General features: G+C 36.5%; 1 protein-coding gene across 13 annotated transcripts in view; it reads left to right on the plus strand.

The window, feature by feature from the left end:
- Nucleotides 1-24,958, plus strand: part of LCOR (ligand dependent nuclear receptor corepressor) — a 153,030-nt gene that overhangs the window by 112,895 nt on the left and 15,177 nt on the right. The window contains exons 8-9 of one of the 13 annotated variants that reach the window (XM_038578404.1): nt 1,186-2,190; nt 4,698-10,739. The exons of 11 other annotated variants lie outside the window; for them this stretch is intronic. In XM_038578404.1, the coding sequence (XP_038434332.1) occupies nt 1,186-2,155 (970 nt within the window). In that variant the 3' untranslated portion in view covers nt 2,156-2,190; nt 4,698-10,739. Of the gene's footprint in view, nt 1-1,185; nt 10,740-24,958 lie in introns of those variants that run through there. One more of the 13 variants, XM_038578403.1, reaches the window with a different exon arrangement.

The raw sequence follows: 24,958 nt of genomic DNA on the forward strand, positions 1-24,958 counted from the left end.
TCATTTTCTGGAAGACAAAAGCACCGACAAGCCTGCCCATCTTTTAGTTGAATATTATTTGTTATATTTATTATGTTTTTTACTGATAACAGCACAGAGTAGACTTTTGGAGAACATAGTTGGTTTATCATTATTTCTTCAGAGTTTCATTTTGTGCCTACTAAATGTAATTATTCCCCTGGCATGCTTTCCCAGTTGCCAGTTTTATCTTTGATAATCTTTATTGTGAAAATGGAAACCTTACGAATTAGCTTTGTGTTAGTAGTTGACTTTTTAAACATTATTTGAAAGCTATCCACTTAAAATTTCAAAATTGACGTTTGATACTTTAAGAAGAGACACTTCTAACTAAAGAACTGCTACAAATTGTTTATATACCTCTGACAGTATTTTGAGTAGAACTTAAGAAACAAAGTTTGGGGAAAATAAAGGGCAGTTTCTTTAAAGATTGGATTATTTCAAATGGAAAATTAGTGGTACTCATGTGTCTGCACCTAATAGTTTTAAAATGAAGAAGTGGTAAGTTATAATGTGATGGGTGTTTTGGTTTGGGTTCCCACCCTTGGGGCTGGTAGCCATCTTTTTTTCCCAAGCAAAATAAGAAATGTTATTTGAACTTGTTTGGTTTTTGATAATGAACATCAGCTTGTTTGTGGGATAAATGAGCAATTATCTATGGGTTCCACCACTGTAAATGGTTCCAGTTTTATAGCTGGTTGTCATGAATGTTGAATATGTTGCATTAAAATAAATAATTTGGCTTACTCTTTTATTACTGTACTTGTTTAGTGGTAACGTCACATTGGTAACACAATTCTGTGTAGATCTATGGAGACTTGATGATTACTTTGTAATTAATAATTTAAGGTGCTATTTTCAGACAGTTGCGCGAAACTTTTTCTCCGAAAATTTGTGAACCCAACCAGAGACCAGCTGACAGGTTTAATTTTTCTTTGCCCAAAAAGCTACTGGTTTTTTTTTTTCTTTTTTCCTTTTTCTTTTTTTGTGAACAAGTTTTAAAACTAACTGCCGAGACCATTTTTTTTTTAATTTTAGAGAAAAATAAATAAATAACACAAAGTGATGTTACCCAAGCAAGGCCTTCTAATAAAGGAGTGGTCCCCTCACCCATCCCTCCCTACCTGTGCAAGTCCTGCTCACATCAGTTTCCTTCCATCCAATTAGGCGACCTGGGAGACCCAGCCAGTACCGCCCAGACGGACTTCGGAGTGGTGATGGGGTACCTCCAAGAAGCTTACAGGATGGAACCAGGGAAGGTTTTGGACACTCCACATCACTCAAAGTTCCATTGGCTCGATCCCTGCAGATTAGTGAAGAGCTACTGAGCAGAAACCAATTGTCCACAGCTGCCAGCCTTGGGCCATCTGGATTACAGAATCATGGACAACACTTAATATTATCCAGGGAAGCCTCTTGGGCAAAACCACATTATGAGTTCAACCTCAGCCGTATGAAGTTCAGGGGAAATGGTGCACTCAGCAACATCAGTGACCTTCCTTTTCTTGCAGAAAACTCTGCCTTTCCAAAAATGGCACTTCAAGCAAAACAAGATGGAAAAAAGGATGGGAGCCATGCATCTCCTGTAGATTTAAAGATACCACAAGTTCGAGGAATGGATCTTTCTTGGGAGTCTCGCACTGGTGATCAGTACAGCTATAGCTCTTTGGTAATGGGTTCACAAACGGAGAGCGCGCTTAGTAAAAAGTTAAGGGCTATTCTTCCAAAACAAAATAGAAAAAGCATGTTAGATGCTGGACCCGATTCTTGGGGCTCAGATGCTGAGCAGTCTACCTCTGGACAGCCATATCCCACATCGGATCAAGAAGGAGACCCTGGCTCCAAGCAGCCTCGGAAGAAAAGAGGGCGTTACAGACAGTACAACAGTGAGATACTGGAGGAAGCAATCTCAGTGGTTATGAGTGGAAAAATGAGTGTTTCCAAAGCTCAGAGTATTTATGGGATTCCCCACAGTACACTGGAGTACAAAGTAAAGGAGAGGCTGGGCACTTTGAAAAACCCTCCAAAGAAAAAGATGAAATTAATGAGGTCGGAGGGGCCAGATGTTTCTGTAAAGATTGAATTAGATCCCCAGGGAGAGGCAGCACAAAGTGCAAATGAATCAAAAAATGAGTAGGAATACTGTAGAGTGCCAATTACTGTACAAACTGGGTGAGCACTACTGCATTGTTCAGCTATCATTGCTTGCACCTGACTTCATTTACTGTGACACTTGTTTCTTTGCAGATTTTGCATTGACTTGTGTGTACAGAGGTGAAAGGTGCATTCTGAATGTTGCATATTTTAAAATTTTCATGTGCAGTATGGCTCGGGATATTGTTTGGCCTTTTTGCATGTTTCTCTACAAAAGAGAATTGAGTTACCTCACAGAGAACAGATACATGGAAGTGGACTCCTTGCCTGTAGAGCCTGCATGCTTTTCTTTCTTTCTTTCTTTGTTTCTTTCTTTTTTTTTCCTCTTAAGTTATATTTGCCTTTATTTAAAAAAAAAAAAAAAAAGATAAAAAAGCCCCCTTTTAGAAACCACCTCTGTCAAACTGGGAGCTTTATCATTACAAATTAGAAAGCCATCTTATAAAATCATTCATGTTTCTCTTCTGCATTTCAACTAATTGAAAGATTAAAGAAAAATATCCTAAGAACAATGAACCTTTGAATTTAAGAAATTTGGTTATTCAGTGTAATTATTTAGGTCAATTTACATTTTATGATTTTTTTCTCACTATTAAATTTACTTAACAAATCAGCAATCTGTTTAGTGCTCACCCAGAGGGAAAGGAGGTGGAAAATGTGCACACACTACCTTCAGAAATGCTTCGGTTAATTCCTTTGTAACACTACCTTTGCTGTAATTTTCTTTGGGATTTTCTAAGGGTAGAATTTGGTCTCACCAACAAGTGAGGATATAGCCTTATCTCATGGAGGACGAGCTCCGTTCTTACTCAGGAGCAGTCAGGGTACATTACATAAAACAATAGAGGATGCCTCATTTTAACAGTTTCTTTGTATTCTTAAAACCTTTTACAGATTGATCATGTGCTAACTAACAACTGGATGTTATTGCAGCAACTAGTTTAATATATTCAAGATCTGTTTATTGGGGAAAGGGAGAAGTAAGGAAAGTGTGTTTAAGTAATTACAATACTGCAAAAGTGGTATCTAGATTTTACAGCCTCAGTAGTCTGCCCAAATATCCACATGAATATCCATGTTTGTGGTGAGGAAAAAAAAACCCAAGGCAACCTAATATGATTTAGGTTGCATTTCACATCTAATGATAATCCAATCAGCAATCAAGCTCAGAATTTCTTTTTTAACTAATCCAGGTACTAGTACAAGGGGAGAGGGGTTGTTTTTTAGTTTTTATTTAATTTGTTGCTTTCAGTTTTTCTTCTCCTTCTCCTTCTCCTTCTCCTTCTCCTTCTCGTTCTCCTTTTTTGGCATCCTGCATTCTATCCCCTTTTTAACTTTTCCTGATATTTCGCTGATTTTCATGGTTGTTTAGCACACAATTCAGGACTTTTCAGATCATGTTTATATAAGCACTCCTTGAAGAGCATCTTAAACTTTTTTTGAGATGGGCTTTTCAAATTATAGTAATGAAATTCATAGTATTTATTTCCTACAATTTTTTGCAAGAATAACTGATAAATAAAGCCCATAAAATTTAATTTTGACTTTTGACCAAATTAAAATTACTCTCAGTGTAAAAACAAAATCCATGCCACACACACCCCATCTAATCTAATCTGCTGAGAAAGGTGGTCAGGCCCTTCTAAATGCTTAACCAAAAATAAGCAAAAAGTCATTGGAATTTTTGTATAAAATAAAGTAAAACTTGGAGCATTAAATTGAAGCCAGTGATTTCAGATGGATACTGAGTTGAAGAGAAGTAGGTCCAGATATTCCCAAAGCATAAATTTTTGCCTGGCAACTTTGGAGCAGTTAATTAGGTTAAGGATAGTTTTTCCTCAGCAACCTATTTCTTCAAAGGTTAGGCACACCATTGCTGTTATTAAAATACATGCACTGCTCATTCTCGACATAGCCTGGGCTTGGGTTTCTCTTTTGGTTTGGTTATTTTGTGTAGCAGTTTAATCTGTGGATGACTGAGCCTGTTTCCTCTTAGCTTTCTGATCTTCTCAACAGAAAAAGCAGCTTGGGTTCAGAGCAGTATGTGACTCTGCAATATTTTCTAGCCTAGCTAGAAGTTGCAATAAAAATATTTTATGAAATATATGGTTTTCATCTGCAGTTGAAGGAAGTTGTAGAAAGTTTGCTGAAAGCAAAGGGCTAAGCTTGTGAAGGAATGCCTCCTTTGTTCCACACTCAGTAATTTGTTACACACAATTAATTGCAGCCATGGTACCTTTTTGCCTGATGTTTGGGGGTATTTGGTAGCCCGAATTCCTGCAAAAGGGTCCTTTGAGCAATTAATTTGTGCTTGCTTTTATCCCCTCTCAGAAAGGCATCATTAAAGGCCCATTTAAGAATCTGGCCCTAAAAGTTCAACTTTTGTAGTTTTACTGTTCAGAGAGGTTTAATCCTGTGTGGTAGTCTATAAAGTGATGTATGAGTTGAGTTATGTAAATTTTGTCATTGTAGTGTACATGGAGTGATCATTTTACTAACATAAATATTTTCTATGTGTGTTTCAGTGGATGACAATCGAGCAGCAGAAGAATGGTGTGCCTACCCTTTAATGCTGCAGTTTAAATAAGAGAACTTGTATTGTGTCATTTCAGATTGTAGGCTGAGACTTGTAAATAGTGAAAATTTGAGTACTTCTATTATTTGTTTTGGTTAGAAAGTGAATTTAAAAACAAACCAAACTCTAAACTTTCTCAGATTAAAAGTCCTGAGACCTGAAGATTGTAATATTCATGTCTGTGAAGCTTTTAAACATTACACGTGAGATCAGTCATGACTTGATATTCAGGTAAATTTTCTTTTCCAAGAAGCTTTTGAATAAGCATATTTCCTCCAAAGGTCGGTCGGTCTCTTTCTCTCTCTCTCTCTCTCTCTTTTTTTTCCTTTTTGAGTGTAGATTATTTTAAAGCACTAATTGCATTACATTGGTAACTGCAATATAAAATAGCCATTATTGTTTTGTGAAGCATGGTTGAAATTAGATAGTGGTCCCTTTTAAATTTCATGAGCCTCTCAGAAAAAAATAAAAATCTTAAAAAAAAAATACAGAAAGCTGCTGAATATTTCAAAAGATATATATTTTACCTTATTGTAGGTTTTGTAAAGTTAGTTGGTAATATTCAGGTGCACTTTTAATGTTAAATTTTGTGTTCAGATTTCCATTATACCATGTATTTCTCGGAGGTGGCTCATCACATGGCTGGCTGTCAGTCTTGGTGCCGCAGTGATCTTTTAATATTTGATTTCTCTCTTGATTTGCCACTGTTCTGTATTGGCACTTTCAGTGTAGATATTCTAGTTTGGGGACGTCCTCATCAATGTGTAATAGAGATTGGTCTATTCGCATGCTTAATTTCTGCTGATCAGAGTTTTGCATGGCCCAAACAACAGTTGACCATTTTTATGGTATGGGAAAGTATAGTTCACAGCGGTCTTTGTCACAAAAGCCTTTTCTCCTATCATTTTCCAGTAGGCAGATGATGACATTACTCAAACTAATGTTAGGAGATAATGTATTGAAAATCCAATTCTTGAGTTTTTTATGAGAGAACATTGGTATTGTAGAGTAGATATACTATGGCACTATAAAATCAAAAATACTAAATAATACTGTGGAAGGATATCTAGTTGGTATTTTTATCATTAGCTTTCTCATGTCTCAGACAGTAGAGTCATGAAGCTTGACAGAAATGTAATATATTATATTACTTTGTTCAGTAGGCTTTCAAGTGACTCTTGAACTATGTTTGTGATGAGCTATACACTTTTTTCTGCTCCCCAAATACCATGAAGGACAAGGTCTCTCTTTCAAGAAACATAATTTATATTTGTGTATAATACTTTTTAATATTAAGTTTGTTGTTACTCTGAAGTTTAGGTGTTGCTTGATAAACCTTTGCTGCAGCAGATCATGAATATGAGTAAGGCTTTGTGTGATGATAATAGGGGTCCTTATGTGAAGTAAATTACTGTTCAGTTCTGGTGAGCAAGCTCAACAAGTGTGAAGTGTGTATTAGCTTTACTTGGTACACTTTTACTTTACAATATTGAAGTGCTTTTAGAACTCTGGTTATCTTATATAAACCATTACCTCAACCAATTGGCATTTTCATTCCCCAACATTTTACCTGAGCTATAATATGAGCTATATGGGATCAGATAATAAAACAATAAGGCACAATGAGAAGTTTAGTTCCCAATTTTCTGGAGAGAACTCTAAATTAGACTAAAAATGACTACCTGCAAAGGCCCATATCTTAACTACCTTCTGTCATTAGGCAGTACTTAGCAACCTTTGAGCTGCTAGTGAGCTATGTGTTCTCCCCCTGCTCAAATAAGCACATGGTGCAAGGCCTGGTTCTAAGCCTTTGTGATTCTCTTACATTTCATTGACCCATATTAGTAAAGCTTGGATTCAGTTGGTTATTTTTATAAAAAAATTAATGATTCTGTCCAATGTCAGAACCTGAAATTATTTTGAAGGGTTTTAACAGATAAATGACTGGTCATGTCATTTTCTTTAACAGCTGTTGTCCCCATAGATTTAATTTTGAGACAGACCACGTATTTTTGCTTTTGTAATAATTCTTTCTTTAAATGCTAGTTATATGAGCCACCCTTTTTCTATATATTCAGGTTGCTGTCATTGGTGATAGAATATGGCAATAGACTGAATTGCTCCACTTAATCTTTTATGGAAAACATTGAAAGTTATAGGTTGAATTTTGACCTTCATTGAAGATATCAAAGATTGTTTTCCTGTTACCTTTATCTTTCTGTTGTAATTAGGTCTTTATTACTGTGGTCAGGCCAGTGCTATTAGAAACTTAATGGCTTTAGCCAAATGGCCCATTTAGGAGACTATTAAGCTATATAGGGGCTTAAAAAAAGTGATTGCTTTCAAACTCTACTGAAAAGGAAAGAAGTATAATTCTGGTACAAGGAATGCAGACCTCCAAAGTCTTCTTAGTTTTCTTTAGATTCATTCTGTCCTTGAGACTTACAGGATTTGTGACATGGTGACTGAAGGGAAAATAGAGGAAATTCTCTGCCCATCCTCTGTCTCTCGTTCCCAGATAAACTCACAGTTGCCTTTTGAAAAAGCAGACATTAGCCCTGTAGCTGTGTGCCCTAAATGTTTTGAAGGAGATTGGGGGAGGGGGGTAAGGAGTAGGATGGGAAAGTATGTATAGACTTGAGAAGAAGCTAAAGATTCTCTTCAACAGTACAAACAATGAGTCGCAGGATAGATAATGTAAAGTTGGGCCACCTTCATTTCATGATAGAGAAATCTTTTAGATGATTTGAAAATGAGAATCAAGACTAATTAATGTTGATTTGACAATAAAACATGAGTTAATTCTGCAACTATTTGGGGGGTAATTTTAAGGTTTCCAGTTCATTTAGAGCTGTGTCGATAAGCGCTGAAAAACAAGCACTTTTAGTTAATCATCGATTTATTGGATGTAGCAAATATTATAATCATAATATTTAATCTTTATAGTTTGAATATGGAAATGAACTCTTTACCCCATCTTGAACTGTCTTTGAACAGACTCAAGGTGATCTTTTCAACACTGGAAATGACCCTACACACATACCAAAAAAATCTAAAGCAGTAAGACGTATTTGAAGATCCATACCTCTTAGACTTTTTAGATTTGTCTTGGGAAAGAATTTATGAACCTATAACCAGTATTAGTGCAGTCTTGGGTTCCTTGTTCTGCATAATTGCACCCTTTCTCAGGTATGTCCTGAAAACATAAATTTTAAAATAATCTCTTTAGAGATTAGATTCTCAGTGGATAGTGTGTAAGGGGACTGGGGGAGGGGGGTGGGGGGTTGGCCACAGGACACTGACACAGTAGAGCAGGGATTTTTAACATTCAATAGCCAAATAGAATTTCAATCTAGAATATTTTTACCCCCTCAGAGTAAGTGAAACATCTATTATTTGGTAAATACCCGGTGCTACACTCCTAAAAGTCTTTTCTTTCATCCAGGTTAACTTTTTTTTCCTGCTTGGTGGAAGGGTATATAGTAAACTTTACTGTCACTAGGAAAGCACTTGTCCGAAATGTTTGAAGTACTAGAAAAGGGATAATTCAGCACTTTTTCTGTTACAACACTAAAGTCTTAATTTATCTTCAGAGTCTTAGGTACTGTAAGTTTTAGCGTGATTATTTAAAAATATAAAGCATAACTACATAATACGGGGTCAGATCACATTTATATAAATACTTCTTATTAAAAAAAAAAAGACAACAACATTCTGTACCTTTCAAGCAATTCCAAATGATTGCCTCACATTTCTGGTTTCATTAAGCATTTCAGGCTTAAGAATTTGGAATTTGAGAGGAGGTGAGGGGAAGATTCCCCAAAATGAAAAATTGTGTCAGACCATTTTAGAAAAATCACTAGGAAAATGGGTAGGGATTCTCTCTCCCTTTAAGTCTTCAGGGAATGAGCAGTATTTAGAATCTTTGGCTGAAATTCAAGCCTTTTTACTGTGTAAATTTTTAATATTAATTCACTGACATGCTTTTTACATCAGAGGACTGAAAATGGATCTTAATGTTTTTAAGTTGTGGAAGGGTATATTTCTAAAATGAGGGGGGGATAATTAACTAGGTTAGTATACCAGCATTAGTAAGTTTAAGGAATTTTAGTATGTAATAGCAAAGTGTTTGATTAAAAGTCTAATCCTATATTGCTAGTCGAAATTAGTTACATTCTGATCTAGGAAAGATAATAGTCATTGGATATTGATATGCTGTGCTGTCAGAAAACCAGACGAAGATAGAAACCTTTATCTGACTCCCACATGTTGCTTGTTCTGATGGGATATATACTTTACAGCAGCTTATTGCTGCTGCTTTGAGAAGAAATGTATAAACTATACATTTGGAGTGTTTTGCATATAATTCTTTATAACCTCCACTTTGAACTGTCAGACATTGGTATTTTATCAGTCCACATTGTTAAATAAAACTAATGTTCTTAGGAATCCAACTTGTACACACTGTTTAAAAACCCTCAGGGACAGTTTACACACTATTCTCACTCAATTCAGGTACTTTGATGCTATTCTTAAACCTAACAGTGACTTGTATTTTTCTGTTTTGCTTTTATTTCGACGTGCTGGTAGCACATCCTTGATGAATGTCAACTTAAAAACTCAGTTCAGGTATCCAGGTATAACTCAGCCAAACAGATTTTAAAGCTGCATATAACTCTCCAGCACACGGTGCCTCACACTCTTATAGTGGCATTCTATATATTCAGTTATTACTACTGAGCAGATAATATGGGGGTTCCTGTTAACAGTGTATTTAAAAAAACAAAATGTGCATAAATGTATAGCCAGCACATGTGTAACACACACACAAACTATATTTTTAAATGCCACTAATAGCCAGCACAATTAAATGACATTCCTTGCTGCTTCTGTAAACTATAACAGATGCAGTTCCTCCTCGATGTGGCTCTTGCTTCTTCACCACACTACTACTAAATTCAAGCACTGGTCCTTGGGTGTCTGACCTCTACATTCTAGTTTATGCAATGTCTTTAGAGAATTCTGTGCACTGGCCACTGTGATGGAACCGTTGGGCCAGTAGTGCTCTGAGTTTATTAGTAGTGACTCTGCCAAAGTTGGTGTTGTAACATGAGTATGTAAATGTCAAAAAAATTAGCAGAGGTCTAGGTCTAGATATCAACAGACAATTTTGTCAGTATATTTTGTAGCCTTCAAGTCCTCAGTGACAAGTTTCTAATGATGTGAAGTTCTAATTCCAGTGTTTTAGTACTTTGCATCTTTAATGTTAAGACTTGTCTACTAGAGGTCTTTATTCTTTAAGACTCCTTTTGTTTTCTACAGTACTATCTGTGGTTAACAAAATAGATTATTCCTCTGCTTTAATATTTGATATCTTACATTTAAAAGGAACTCTCCATATATAAAACCCATAGCCTTTGAAGATACGGAAAATGGCATCAGATTTCTAGAAGTTCAAGTGTCATGTAACAAAACAGGAACCCCCTTTACTCTTATGGACCTCATTTCAATATACTGTTTACAGTTTGACGGAATTGTATAATTTAATATTTCTCTTGTACTGTAGTTTATATTTATTTACAGATTTTTTTTTGTACTGTGTGATTTGAACTTTTTGTTCCTTGCTATGATCAATGTTTATGTAGTAGAGCACTTATGATCACAAATTAAGTTTTTTGGTTTGATTGCACTACATTAAATTTTTTAATGCAGTTCTGATTTTTGACTGGACTAAAATAAGCTGTGTCTTAATGTATGTGATGAGTACTTAAAACTTTAATCCATGTGGTCCCCTTTTTTTTGCATTGTATGTCAGAAGCGCTAGTTCTTTCGTGCATGTGTAAGATTTAATGGTTCCATTGTATTATTTGACCATGACATTTTGGAGAAACATTCCCAGCTGTAATGTTGTGTATGGTAGTTCTCACTGGATGCTAGACTTTTCAAAACCACTATTCTTCTAATAAATTTTGTTGTGAAAAGCTGTTTTAAACGCTTGGTTTCTACTTCTTAAGATTTTAATATGTTTTTTAAAAATCCACAGAAGGGATAAAATTTCCAAGTGTTCTGTAAATGTACTTGGTAAGAAGTTGGTAATTTTTTAATGGTAAATTCTTTCCAGATGATCTCTTAGATGACTAGAAGTTACTGTTTCAAAATTGTGCTTCAGTATTTGGGTGCCACACTGCCTAATAACTCTATGCCTTTATAGTTTGATACTCCCCTACCTCACAGGGATTATTCACTTGAAAAATTTGTTTCAGCTAGACAAGATACATATTTATATTTTTCATAATACCTGCTTGCTGGGCTTATGTAATTATTTTCTCAAAATCATAGTTTTGTCAGAGTAAACCATTATGCTGGAATTGCTTGCTAAAATGATGATTTACTAAGTATTGTTTGCTCTTGAAGTACAAGTATGAAAGCAACATAGTCAGTTGAGGTTCTTATAGTATTCTGTATTCTACAGTATAGTATTCTGATTCTTGGGAAGATGCTGGCATTTCCTTTTAACTGGACAAAAAAGAACAATATATGTGTTGCTTACTTGTTTTTTTGAGAAACGAGGTGTATAAAGAAGTATTATAAAGTGATTCCTGTTGTAAAGTAGTGAGGGGAACATCTGAATTAGGGTGATAAAGATTAGAAATGGTATAGCAAAGTATTGGAGAAAGCTTTTTCAAGCTCAAATATGTGTAATTAATGTAGGTTGAAGGGGTTTCTGATAATTTCTAATGGCATTTTCTACTAAAAAATGATGCTATTGTTGGTAGTTGCTCCAGATTATCTTTTAGTTAGTATTTTTGTCTTACTTCTTTGGCTGTCTCTCTGCTTTTTGGTCCGATGTTTATAAATTTGGAAATTTTGTTGGTACTGAAGGCTTGTCCGTTGGCTTCATTTGTTTCCTTTACTCAGTCATGCCACATTATTTATAGAACAATTTTCTGGAAACCTAATTACTACTTATTTGTAAATTTGAAAGCTTATAACTGCTTGTTTCTTGCCATTATCCATTCTAAACTGGTGACCAGATCAATATGGTAGGATTATAATCTGGCATCTCATAAATGAATTCATTTTAGTGTTTTTTGTTTATGAATTGATACTTAATTCTCCAGTTATTATAACTTTGTTTTTAAAAAGGACTTACTCCTTCTAATCCAGAATTTTCTTCTCTGATTCTGTTGATACTTTGGAATTAATTCAAGGACTCTTATGTCTTATCAAGGTGTTGCAATCAGGGAAATTGCAGATGGGAAATGGAGTGGGAAAAATGGAAAATGGGATAGCTTTCTGCCACTTCCCGAGTTGTATAGTCATTTTTCCTCAAAAACTTTCTCTCACCAGATACTTTTATCGAAATGTAAATACATTCTTACGTCATATAGTGCTAGATCTCATTGCCGAAAAGAGTGCACAATCTTTTAACAGAATTTACTGAGTAACGCAGTAGATAGCTGTTCTCTTGTATTCTGAGTGTACACTTTGTCATTAGCTGCTTCCAGTGGTGAGCATTTAGCCGAGGATTGTATTAATCTTGTTCAGCTTAGAAATTTTTGGACTTTTGCTATGTTTGGAGGAAATGGTAGTATATCAAGCATCACTTACAATTGGAGTAGAAAAGCTTTTTTTCAGAGGTCAGTAGAAAAATGTTTTCAAAAGAAAACATTTTTTCAAAAGGTTGATCAGGGAATGCCTGGGCAGTTTAGTAGTCTGCTTTTGACTCGGTGTGATCCTGGATTCCTGGGATTGAGTCCCACATCAGTCTCCCCAGGGGGAGCCTGCTTCTTGCTCTATGTCTCTGCCTCTCTCATGAATAAATAAATAATTTTTTAAAACCTAAAAAAAAATAAATAATAAAAGGTTGATCAGTGTGTATATAGTTAATAGTTTAAGCCATCATTTGGTTAGAGTGCAACTTGGGAAGTAACCTGGGAAGTAAGCAAAAATACCTAAAAACTCATAAGTATTAAATCTGGAGTCTGAGGCTATTTATAGTCATGTACAGATACTATTGTTTATTGACTAGTAGTTTTCAGATGGTAATGGTACTTTCACCAACCTTATTTGACCACCAATACAGAGTGATAAGGGATTATTTGGTACTTTAAATTTCTGTCAACTTGGTATTCTAACTAACACTCATGTTTTCATCTGGGAAGTCATAGTGGTCACCTGAATGCTGTTGAGTAATAGACCTCTGAGTCTGTTAAAAGTGCAATCTTATATTAAATGTGAGACAAACACACTAATATTTATCTGTTCTAACATTGGGAAATATATAGCAACACTTTAATGAATAATAAAGTATTATAAACCTTAGGGTCTCCCCTTTGCATTGTAGCATTTTCTAAAGGAAAAACAAATAGATCTGGATTTCATTTTAGATACCTTTTATTTAAAACAAGTCTTTTAAAGTTTTTATTATGAACTGTGTGAATGTGATACTTTTGCAAAAATTATAAGATATGTTAATTTTAAAGTATGTTATTTATAATGTCTATTTCCATTGTGTGCAGGCTAGTTCTGTCTTGAATATTTGAGCACAAAGAGTTCAGAGAATCATTGGATATACTCAGTCTCAATTAGAATCAGTCTTTAAGAATGCAGATGCCTGGGTTCTACACCAGATCCATTCAATCGGTTTATAAGTGTGAGGCCTGGACATGTTCTGTATTTTCAAAATGTAGCACAGGAGGTTTTTTCGCTTGGGGTTTTTTTGTTTTTTGTTTTTTTCTTTTTGTATTAAAGTTTATTCATTAGGTCTTTTGTGGCAGAGACACATAATGTAAAATTTACCATCTCAACCATTTTTTAAGTATATGGTTCAGCAGTGTTAAGCATATTCACATTGTTGTGACCATAGGAAGTTTTGATTGGTCCACTGATTAAATACTGTTTGTTCCATTCTAATCTTTTATTATTATTATTTTTTAATGAAAAACGTGGAATGTGGGGGAGCTTAAGGGACTTGTCCTCCTCACATAATGGGTTGCCCTTGATACACATGATTCCAAACCATATACCACTTTGGCACTCATAATTCAACCTTAGAATTAGAATTAGAGTTTTAATCTGCTAATAATTTTCTTTTAGGTTTACTTTTAACTTAATTAAATCTCAAATATTAATTTAGTTTCACTCTTGCTGAGATGTACATTGCTTTTTAGGAAGAGAATGAAATCCATATATGAAATTACCAGTTAAGAAATTACATCAGAAGCCTATAAATTTCATTGTTAAATAGAACCATTGTTGACTCAATGCTAGAGGAGATGGATCTTGAAGAGTAGGTAAGGCATAGAGAGGAGAGGAGAGATATCTACTCCAAGTTTAAGAGACAGAATTTAATGGGCCTGGTTTAAAATCTCAGCTCTTCTAGTTTCTCTGTACATGATCTTGAACAAGTTATTGAAACTTTCTGAACCTTGGGTTTGTTAATATTTTATTTAAATTCAGTTTGCCAACATACAGTATAACACCCAGTGCTCATCCCATCAAGTGCCCTCCTTAGTGCCCGTCACCCAGTTACCCTATCCTCTGATCCACCTCCCCTTCTGCAGCCCTTTGTCTCCTGAGCCTTGGTTCCTTATCTGTAAAAGGAATCTTCTACCATCTGCCTCAGAGATTTGCTATGAAGCTCAATTGAAATTCTGTATATAAGATACTTAGTACTATGTTGGGCTCTTTGCAAATCTGGCAAGAGTTAATTTAGTGAGGGATAGAGAAAGTGAGAAAATCAGATTGAAAATTGTAGAGGAAGTCGTTTGTATTGATTAGAACTTTGAAAGAGGGGCAGGTGAGTTTGTATTAGGGATACTGGGTGGCCAGTCTTTTCACTGCAGTCAAAGACATAAAAATGTTGGAACTATGATTAAAACCTGGAATGCTACTTTTCTACATTTCTTAGTCCTGTTCATGGGCATGTTATCAGACTATTAGTCATTCTTCATTTCTTTTCAGAGACTAGACTAAAAGTTGTTTGGAAAGTAGAAGATGTTTAAGATTAAAAATTACAAAGTTGTGTAGAATTTATCTTCATTTCCATTGTACACTGAGTATTTTGTATAGTCAAGGTTGAAATGTTACATGCTTTGAAGATTTTTCTTCCTACGTGGTGGTAGTTTGAATAACAAAATGTAAGACCTAAGTGTGGGAGTATGGATAAGTGCGTGCATATGTGTTTAATCATCAAACCATCAGTTTTCCAATGAAAGAATTTAGGGAATCTTCTGCCAAAGATTTAGCGATTTTAAACTCTTATTAAATGGGAGTTCTGAGCATTTCAAACAGGCAGATCATAGCACCAGTTTAGAGGTGTTCATTCTATTTACATTCTATTTACATCTATTAAATCAACTAGAAACATTTTTGCCAGGAAAACCTGGCAGTGTAGCATTAGCTAGATAAAGATGAATTAAGAAGAAAATAACCAGGATAGCAAATTTTTATGAGGTGCTAGGAATTGGTAAGTCTGTAGAAGAGTTTTTTAAACTGGATCAACCAGTTGCAACCTTAGTCAGTTGTAAGATGAGTTTAGTGGGTCCTAACATTTTATTTTATTTTATTTATTTTATTTTTTTGGGTGGGTCCTAACATTTTAAAAAGAAATCAGAAAAAGAGAGCACGTATCATATAATAAGGATAAAACTGTTTCATTGAAATGTGTGTCATCATAGATACGCAAACTGAGATATGTGTACTATATCACTTTGTAAAAAGTGTTTCTTGTTCTGGTTTGCAGTCAAAAAACTCTCATGGCTTTGAAAGCCATTGTGTAAACCATGCCTTTTCATCCCAGTAATTCTGGTATCTTGGAGAGCATGTTAGCAGCCTACTGTGTGCTTATAGTTAGGAACCTACACCTTTTACTGTCTTGTCTTCAAAATTCCCTTTCCTTTCCCTGCCTTGTTGATTTGAACTCATTTTCATTGGAAGATTATTCTTTTTTCCTATGCTGTTTTCCGTTCTCTTGAAAAAATGTCTTAGGGAAATTATTTTCGCTACATAGTAACTCATTTGGTTAGTTTAACAAACTGTGAGAGTAGAGTAAGAAATTTTAACCCAGCCCCCAGGTAGAACTGTGTTAACGAGGATGGAGTATGAGCAGTGGGAAGTGGATATGTTTTATCCAAAAAAAAGTGATAAAATCACAGGCATCTGGGTGACTCAGTTAAGTGTCTGACTCTTGAGGTCAGCTCAGGTCTTGATCTCTGGGTCTTGACTTCAAGCCCTGCATTGGGCTCCATGGAGCCTACCTTAAAGTGATGATCGGATTTGGACTTTAAGAAAGCTGACAATTCTGGGTAATGTGAAAGCAAACTCTAAAATGAGAAACTAGTGGCAGGGAGCATAGAATTCAGTATTCTCTAAGGAAAGTTGAATCAGTGTAGTTGAACTGGATTGTGATTGGAAGCAAGAGAAAAGAGGCAACCTAAGGAGAAGGAGTGAGGTGACATAAATACCTAAGTTGAATATATGTGTGCGTGAGTGTATACATTTAGTTACATTTTGTCTTCAATATTCCTGAGTAAAGACTTGAATATACCAATGATTCTGCTTAGTTCATGCCACTCCAGCAAAATCTCCAACAATAGACATGAGTTTCCATAGAGAAGAAGAGAATGATGATAAAGGACTTAATTCCAAGAGCACCCAGAATGGTAGATACAAAAATGCTTTGCTAAAAAAATAATAAAAAATAAAAGTGCTTTGCTTATATCTATACTTTAAATTGTAAAATCTGTATACTTCCTCAAATATTCATGAGGTGAATAAGTGGAAAATGATATTAAATTTAAGAATCTTTTTCTAAGGTTTTACATTTTACAAAGTGATCTAGTCTTTAAAGATTACAGTTATTACTTAGGAATGCCATCATTGTGACAACTTTAAGTGATTTAGTATATGACAACAAAAGTAGAATTTTCCATTTTGAGGCTTACATTGCAGATTTGAATGGTTTCAAGAATATAGAGAGTAAGATCCTCAAGAGAACATGAGAAAAGTTAATGTCTAGAAGATCCTCCTAACAATCATGAAAAGCTCAGGATACTATCAAATATCTGCTGCTTATTATAATTCTGCTAGTCTCCTTCCTTTCACCCAAAAAAGAAAGTAGGAATATTTGTCAAAAACACATCACTCTATTTCTAGAGAGAAAAGAACATTTATGTTGCTGGGATCTGTCATGTGAACTGTTAAATGTCCTCTTGTTTGTGTCAGGCCCCCATGCCTCCTTTAGAGCCCCCTATACATATACCCTTGCATATTGCCTTGCAAAATGCTGGTGTGGGCATTGAGTTGATAACCGCTATTATTACTCTTATTACAAAAGAAATAAACTCCCGTCATATTGGAGTCTTGTCTGGACACCAGGGAGGAAGCCATGTACTGTTCTTGGCCTCTACTGGGCCTTGACAAATGTTTCTTTACCCTCACTCTGTGATGGGGGGGATTTAAAAGAGCCCCATGATATAGTGCATTTTCTGTCATGTGGGGAATGAGCACCTGTTTTCTGCTTAAGCAGTGGTATTTTTCTAGTCCATCATTGTCCTGGTCGGTCATTCATTCATTCAGATTGATTTATTCATGAGAGACACAGACTTAGAGAGGCAGAGACACAGACAGAAGGAGAAGCAGGCACCTTGCAGGGAGCCCAATGCGGGACTCGATTCCCAGATCTCAGGATCATGACCTGAGCCAAAGGCAGACGCTCAACCACTGAGCCACGCAGGCGTCCCTGTCCTGGGCATTTAAACTGGGAATGAAAGGGCAATTCCCCACTCCCCAAAAAAGCTACATATGTTTTAATCCTCTATCTGACTAAAAATCAAAAAGAGAAATAGGCCAGGCTACTAGCTTGTCAGGAGCTCTCCTGTGATCCTGACCTAAAATGTCAGTTATGCTTTTACTACTCAGATCTCTCTTCACTCTGGCTTCACTAACTCAGGCTAGTGACACACTCTTCTTTCAGTTCAAAGCAGCCCGAGGCCAAGGTCTGTTCTCTTGATCTGAAATTATTGCACTATTTCTTAAAGTCTATTTCAGAGTGTTTTTTAAGAATTCTTAGTTATAATACTCCTTTAGATTAATAATTTAGATTTGTGCTCTCACCAAACCAGTATTTAGTGACATCACTTAGGGATATTTCTTCCCTCACTTCCAGGAACTATTATTTTTTAATTCATGCCCTCCAGTCCTAAATCCTGTGTCTTTCACAGCCTATGAACCCCTTCTATTTTTGTTTAAATTAGCATCCAAATGTAATATATTTGAACTTACATACACAGTCTTACCTAAGATGATAGAAACAATCAATCTGGTAGAAAAAAAAAATTTATCAGATGTAAATAGTTTGGCAGAAGTGTCTGTGAACTCATTACTTTCCTAGAAAGGAGACAAAGGCATTGGACTGTGGTGCTTAATGACCCTTTGCTCTGACATCTATTTGCTAGGTAACCTTCTGATTATATTTTGGCTTCCTGGGTATATTTGCCTATAGGGTGAAAATATGTTAAATAAGAATTTCCTTGGTAATTAAATTTTATTGTAATTTGACAGTCTGGTTAAATTGAAAAGCAATAGATACAAACCTTAAAAGACTTCTATCGTATTTAGAATTATTCTGAATAATTCTTTTATCAAAGATGTTAAGCCCCAAGATGCAGAAAAACTAGCAAACTTGGCTTTAGTAAGCACCCCCTGAAGCACCTCTTCTGTCCCCCAATTGAGATTATTCATAATTTTTAGAAGCTGTGTTTTGCTCTGCTTCTACTAAACTTGGCTAGGAACACAGTAAACTTAGAGAAGTGTTACAAAGGGATTACATGTCTTGTTTTAGATCAGTAATTCTTGACTTTTTCTACTTCATACCTGAACAAGATGCCTTTTGTCATCAGCAATCACCATGGGTTTGAAAATACACACACACACACACACACACACACCCCTCCAAGATTCTGATCTATGGGGGGAGTGATCATTCTCCTTAATCCCAGTTTTGAGAATTGCTTTTTCTATCTAAATGTATCTAAATTCTGTGTCACAGAATTTGGATTTCGGCCACCTGGAAGTCAGATATTAAACTGCCTGACTTTAAGAGGTCACTTTTTGTTCTGTGATCTTATGATCTTAGTTCTCACATTTCTTTGTTATCTTTATCTACTGTACCTTTTTATGTTTTCTCCTCGTTAAGTTCTGTGGAAGGAAAACTTGGTTCTTCAGTAATTTAGAGGTTCAACTAAACTATACATGGCTTTTGGAAAATCTCCATACACCTTGCTGTCCACCTTCTCCCCTACTCCACACACACATACACACAGTAGATGTCATAGCCCTTGGAATAGTCCCATATCCAAGTATGGAAAATCCACAGGGTAGATAAATTTCCCAGTGCAGAACAAAGACTTGTCAACAGACTTATCCAGGCCCTTGAAACACATTTTCTGTGTTTAAAGGACCAGAAATAAGGAATTAGGGAACATAACTTCAGATTATTGTCTAGCAAAAAAATATAGCTCTTCTTGCCTTGAGGGGAAATGATGATGCATTTTTATGTTTTCTTGTATTTAAATAGAAGAACCAAGCCAAAGTAATGAATATTTCTTAATTATTTGGTCTACTCTGTCAAGTATTTTCTCTAGCTTTCTTTCCCCTTCTGTTTTCCTGGGACTACCTTTTTCTACTGCTAGGATCAGCTCCCATCCAAACATCATGCAGTGTCTTTATTGCTCTTTTGTATTTTGGTCATCATTGATGTTGCACTTGCCATCAAGAGTTTTGTTGGTAGTTAGCAAATACTGAAGAGACTACCTGAATCCATCAATCCCAGATTTTTGACCCTTAAAATTGTCCTTTCAGCTCTCTACCCACATCTCTTCTCATTTTTATTCTTTTTCCTAAAGTAACATAAGCATTGACGATCCACCATTTACATTAACCACAGAGATACTTTACTACGGATTTAAGTATTGCAGTATTGGCAAAGTAGGCGAGTTCAACTATGTCTAACCTCTGATCTAGAAAAACATTGAGTAAATCATTACAGGTAGGGTTGTGAAACAACACACAACTCTTAAACTGTGCCTTTCAAAGTTGTTAAGAATATTATCTTATCCTTTGACCACACCCTTAAGAATTAGGCATTGAGCTGGGGATAGAAGGACAAAGTGGTCAAGGTCATGCAGGCTATTTCTCTCCTAAGGAGAGCCAGTCAGAAATAATCAATTGGAATTGGATTTGGAAGTCAAGTTTCCCTCTTCTGCAGCCCAACCTCCCATTTATCAGTCCCTGGGACCTTACAGCTCTTTAGTGGTGCTGAAGTATTTCTGATTGATAAATAATTCACTTAACTATTACAGACTCTTGTTGAACAGAAAGAACATGAAATCAAACAAGTGATTTTGAAATCTGTGATGTATTATTGTTCTTGTAAAGATCTTACATAGTGTGATGTGAGGGACATACCATCATACCAACTGTAATCCCTGAACTAAAAAATAGTGCTTCCCCTTCAGTCGAGTTGAGTGAATGGGCTGAAGGACAGAAGCCTCTCGGTTACTTTCTTAGTGTCTAAGAGTATTCTAAATCAGGGCAAATGCATAATTAGGCTTTCTCAAAGGCCTAAGACTATAGGGGGAAAAAAATGGAATAATTGGAAGCAAAGGTTAAGACTGTTTAAAACTCAGGCAAAAGTAGCCTTTTTTTTTTTCTTTAAACTGCACCTATTTTTTAAAAAACATGAAATTGTCACAGAATTAAATTTCAGGAGGTTGAGGTTAATTTGTAAGATTAAATATTCCAATAATCTGAAATTAAAAATCATCTAAATTTAAGATTGTATTGAGAAAATTTCTAGAGAGAAACACGGTAGGAAGCTTGATAAGTTAGAGGCACAAAACTGATTTTATTACTGTAGTTATAAAGTCAGCTATTATAAAAGGGCCATTTAATGACATTTGGACAAAGGTTAGTATTAATGTGAATGTTCTCCGATCCAAATGAAGCTCCTGGTTCAGACGTTTCAGAATCTTATGAATACTTCAATTCAGTGTACAGAAAGGAACCCATCAGACACATACATACCTCAATGAAATCACTAGCCCCCAGCTTCATTCCCCATGTTCCTATCTCAGTAAATGATGCTGCCCAGGAAGCCTCCTTTTTTTCTTTTTTCTTTTTCCTAAAGATTTTATTTATTTGAGAGTGAGAGAGCATGAGCCGGTTGAGGGGCAGAGGGAGAAGCAGACTCCCCACTGAGCAGGGAGCCCAATGCAGAGCTCAGTTCTCAGGACTCTGGGATCATGACACTTTACCAAAGGCAAAGGCAGACACTTAAGCAGCTGAGTCACCCAGGTGCTCCCAGGAAGCATCCTTGATACTCTTTTTCTCTCTCCTTTTTTGCTAAAAAAAAAAAACCCATAAGAGTACAAAATGTGATCCTTACCTAGTTTACATCTCAAGTTGCTCAAGTAGCTTATATATTTGCTTGGAAAGCTAAGACAAAGGGAAGTCAGTAAAAGAGATAAGATACAAGATGTATAGGATAAATATACACGATTCCTTATGATTGCCAATGTACTTTACAAACCTTTATGGTTTAGGATTTCATAAAAGATACAGTCACTCCAGGTGGGGATAGTTCTGAAGTGGCCCAGGATGTAACTGATAAAGAGCGTCCCACTTCTTGCTCCAGTGACCTGTGGTTCACCGGTACTTTCTGCCTCTTCCTTTTTACTAGTAAAAGACACATACAAATAAGCCTTTGTTGATGTCTCTTTCTTTCAAGCAAGGGTGCCATTTGCAGCTTTAATCTTTCCATCTCTTGAACTTGCCCAAACAACTGCTATAAATATATGCCTCTTCAGGTTAGTATAGCCTGTGAGTCCCTCTCTGATGCTGTTTTCAGAACCCAAATGCTAGACTGCTGTTCCAGGTTAGTGTTCAGTGGATACTGATGTTTCCGCAGTATGTATGCCTTGTTGTGAACACCCCACTTCCCTTTGCTGTAGTGCTACCTACCTCTAGTTGTTATTCTGTCTTTTGGAACTAACTAAGCCATATTGTCACAGCCATTGCTTCAGGGTTGGTTTCATGGCCCTTTGGAAAACGTAACATTAGTTGAGGCTAATTAAAATACTGAAGCACTATTAAATTATTGAAACATGGGACAACAGCAGATGTCTCATCATAAAAGAGGTTAAATCTCACCAATGGATTAATTATTACTCAGTTTTTTATTCTGTGTGAACATCACTTAAGAAAAAGTGCTTTCTCAGTTTCTTTTAGAGTACTCTGCCATCTTATTGGGTGCACATCCTGATTTCATTAACCTGTAAGCATATTGTTAACCCCAAATACTTAAAGCCTGCTTCCAGAGCACAGCCATAGGCATGGAGCAGTCCAGAAGATTTTCACACTTTGGTGATGATTGTGCTTCTTGAGTTGGGAGAACCCTTTATCTCATTTTTTTTTCTGCAGTAAGATGCCATGATATTTCTTCATCTTTTTCATAAATTTTGATCAGTTGTTTTACATTTTTCATGTATTGCTAAAATGCACATTTTTGATGCATTGAGAAGGCAGTGATATCCCACTTATTTATAGTCACCTCTTTCAGAAATATCAGAAACATCCAAAAACCAAAACCAGAAATAAAGGCCACTGAAGAGTTGAAATTGTTAGAAAATCCATGTGCTTTACTCATAAAATATTCCTGAAACCTTCATTCAGAGTCTGTTTATTTTTAAAGTACCAGTCTCATGCTCAAAGTAGGGCTCCTAAACAGAGCTGTTATTTGGAAGCCAATAATAAAGATTTTAATAACAAACAGACTGCCGGCATGACATTTTGTATTAAGGCAGTCAAATGTACTTAATCTAGCAGCCCCCAAAGCTATCAATCTATTTTAGTTCAGGGATGCCTGGGTGGCTCAGCGTTTTAACGCCTGCCTTCAGCCCAGGACGTGATCCTGGGGACCCGGGATTGAGTCCCGCATCGCGTTCCCTGCATGGAGCCTGCTTCTCCCTCTGCCTGTGTCTCTGCCTCTCTCTCTCTCTCTCTCTCTCTCTCTCTCTCATAAATCAATCAATCAATCAATCTTTTAAAAAAATCTATTTTAGTTCAGTATAATAAAACTTACACCTGTGGGGCACCTCGGTGACTCAGTAGGTTAAGTACCCAACTCTTGATTTCGGCTCAGGTCATGATCTCAGGGTCTTGAGATTGAGCCCTGCATCGGGTTCTACACTGGGTGTGGAGCCTGCTTAAGATTCTCTCCCTCCCTCTGCCCTTCCTCCACCCCACTCACATGCTTTCTCTCTGTCTCTCAAAAAATAATACTAACAGCTAAACTTTAATACTAGTGAACATGGTAACAACCCTGAATCATATTTGGAGCAGGATATCAATTTTTAAAAGACTTCTATCAAAAATATTTTAGGGATCCCTGGGTGGCGCAGCGGTTTGGCGCCTGCCTTTGGCCCAGGGCGCGATCCTGGAGACCCGGGATCGAATCCCACGTCAGGCTCCCGGTGCATGGAGCCTGCTTCTCCCTCTGCTTGTGTCTCTGCCTCTCTCTCTCTCTCACTGCGTGCCTATCATAAAAAAAAAAAAAAAAATTAAAAATTTTAAATATTCAGTACTTGAAGTATAAACTTTATATAGAAAATTCACTTTAGGTTATAAGAAAGCATTAGTGCACATCTCTGAGTTATTTTTTATTGAAGTATGTTTAATGTGACTGGCTGACAATAATGGTAACTGATAATTTCGTAGATTTTCCTTTGCACTAATCCTAAGTGGAAGAGAGGGCACATGCTCTGTTAAGACCGACAATGGTTAAGTGTTCTGGCCAAGGTTACACAACTAGTAAGTAGAAGAATACTCACTACTGTCTCACAGTACTATATCTCATTACATACTAACACTGTTGGTATGGCACCGGCCAACAGACATAGTGACAAGAAGGGTAAGGAAGGTAGGAGGCCAGTGTAGGTCGTCTAGGGGAAGCCTTCCTGGAAAGGCACTTCATGGCTGGAACATAAAGTCAGAGATTGAAGGAAAGAAGAATCAGCTGGAAGATACTATCAAATAATATCTGTTCAATACATTAAGCTGCCCTCAGTGCTCTGCCAGTTTCATGGTCAGATAATAGTCTCCTGAGGAATTACAGTCCAGAGAGAAAGAAATTGTGAAGCTCTATAAAACTCCAGAAAATTGGATGGAGCATCTGGGTGGCTCAGTCAGTTAAGCATCTGCGTTGGCTTAGGTCATGATCCCAGGTCCTGGGATTAAGTCCCATGTCTGGCTGCCTGCTCAGTGGGGAGTCTGCTGCTCCCTCTCCCTCTGCTGTTCCCCCTGCTTGTGTGTTTCCCTCCCTCCCTCTCTCTCTCTCTTTCCCTCTCGCTCTCCCTCAAATTAATAAATAAAATAAAAAAGACAGCAACTCTAGGAAATTGGAGTACTCCAACTGCTTGTGTTTATTAGTGAAATCCAGAAACACAGCAGCTCTTGAAAACACTCAGCTGTCTGGGTAGGAATTGCTTTTAGCTTATCTTGAATCTAGTATCATCCTTGCCTGCCACCTCACACTGTGCAGGTTAAATTTCAGAGGTGTCTTGGATAACTTACAGAAGTGGTTGTCTAATGTAGAATGACTCCTTGTGAACTACGGTTAAATACTTATTGAAGGTCTAGGAAAATGTAGCAGGCAGGCCTAGACTGAGAAGACATCATGTTGCCTCCTTGCAGTGACAGAACCTTGCAGCTTGCAGTGGGATCCCCAATTTCCTTGCTTAGAGCCTAGGAATCAGCAATTGCTAATTGCTTGTAATTTCATCTTTCATTGTATCTGAAATTACCAATTCTATTTCTTATTGCCCTGGGAGGGGGCAGAAGGATTCCTGCATTACTCTTTGCAGAATTGTAAGTCCAGCCAATTAGTCATGCTGAGAAACCATGTTAAAACTGTAATTTCTCTAAGTATTTCTAAGCCAAAGTTGTAATATACTGTATCTGAATTTTTGTGAGTGTTGTGGACTTATAAATCAATGGCTATTTAACAGGAATATCCAGGCCTAGGGCAGCCTGGGTGGCTCAGTGGTTTGGTGCCGCCTTCAGCCCAGGGCCTGATGCTGGAGACCTGGGGTCGAGTCCCACATCGGGCTCCCTGCATGGAGCCTGCTTCTCCCTCTGCCTGTGTCTCTG

Source organism: Canis lupus, chromosome 28 (genome assembly GCF_011100685.1).
Source record: "Canis lupus familiaris isolate Mischka breed German Shepherd chromosome 28, alternate assembly UU_Cfam_GSD_1.0, whole genome shotgun sequence".
NCBI classification, from domain to species: Eukaryota; Metazoa; Chordata; class Mammalia; order Carnivora; family Canidae; genus Canis; species Canis lupus.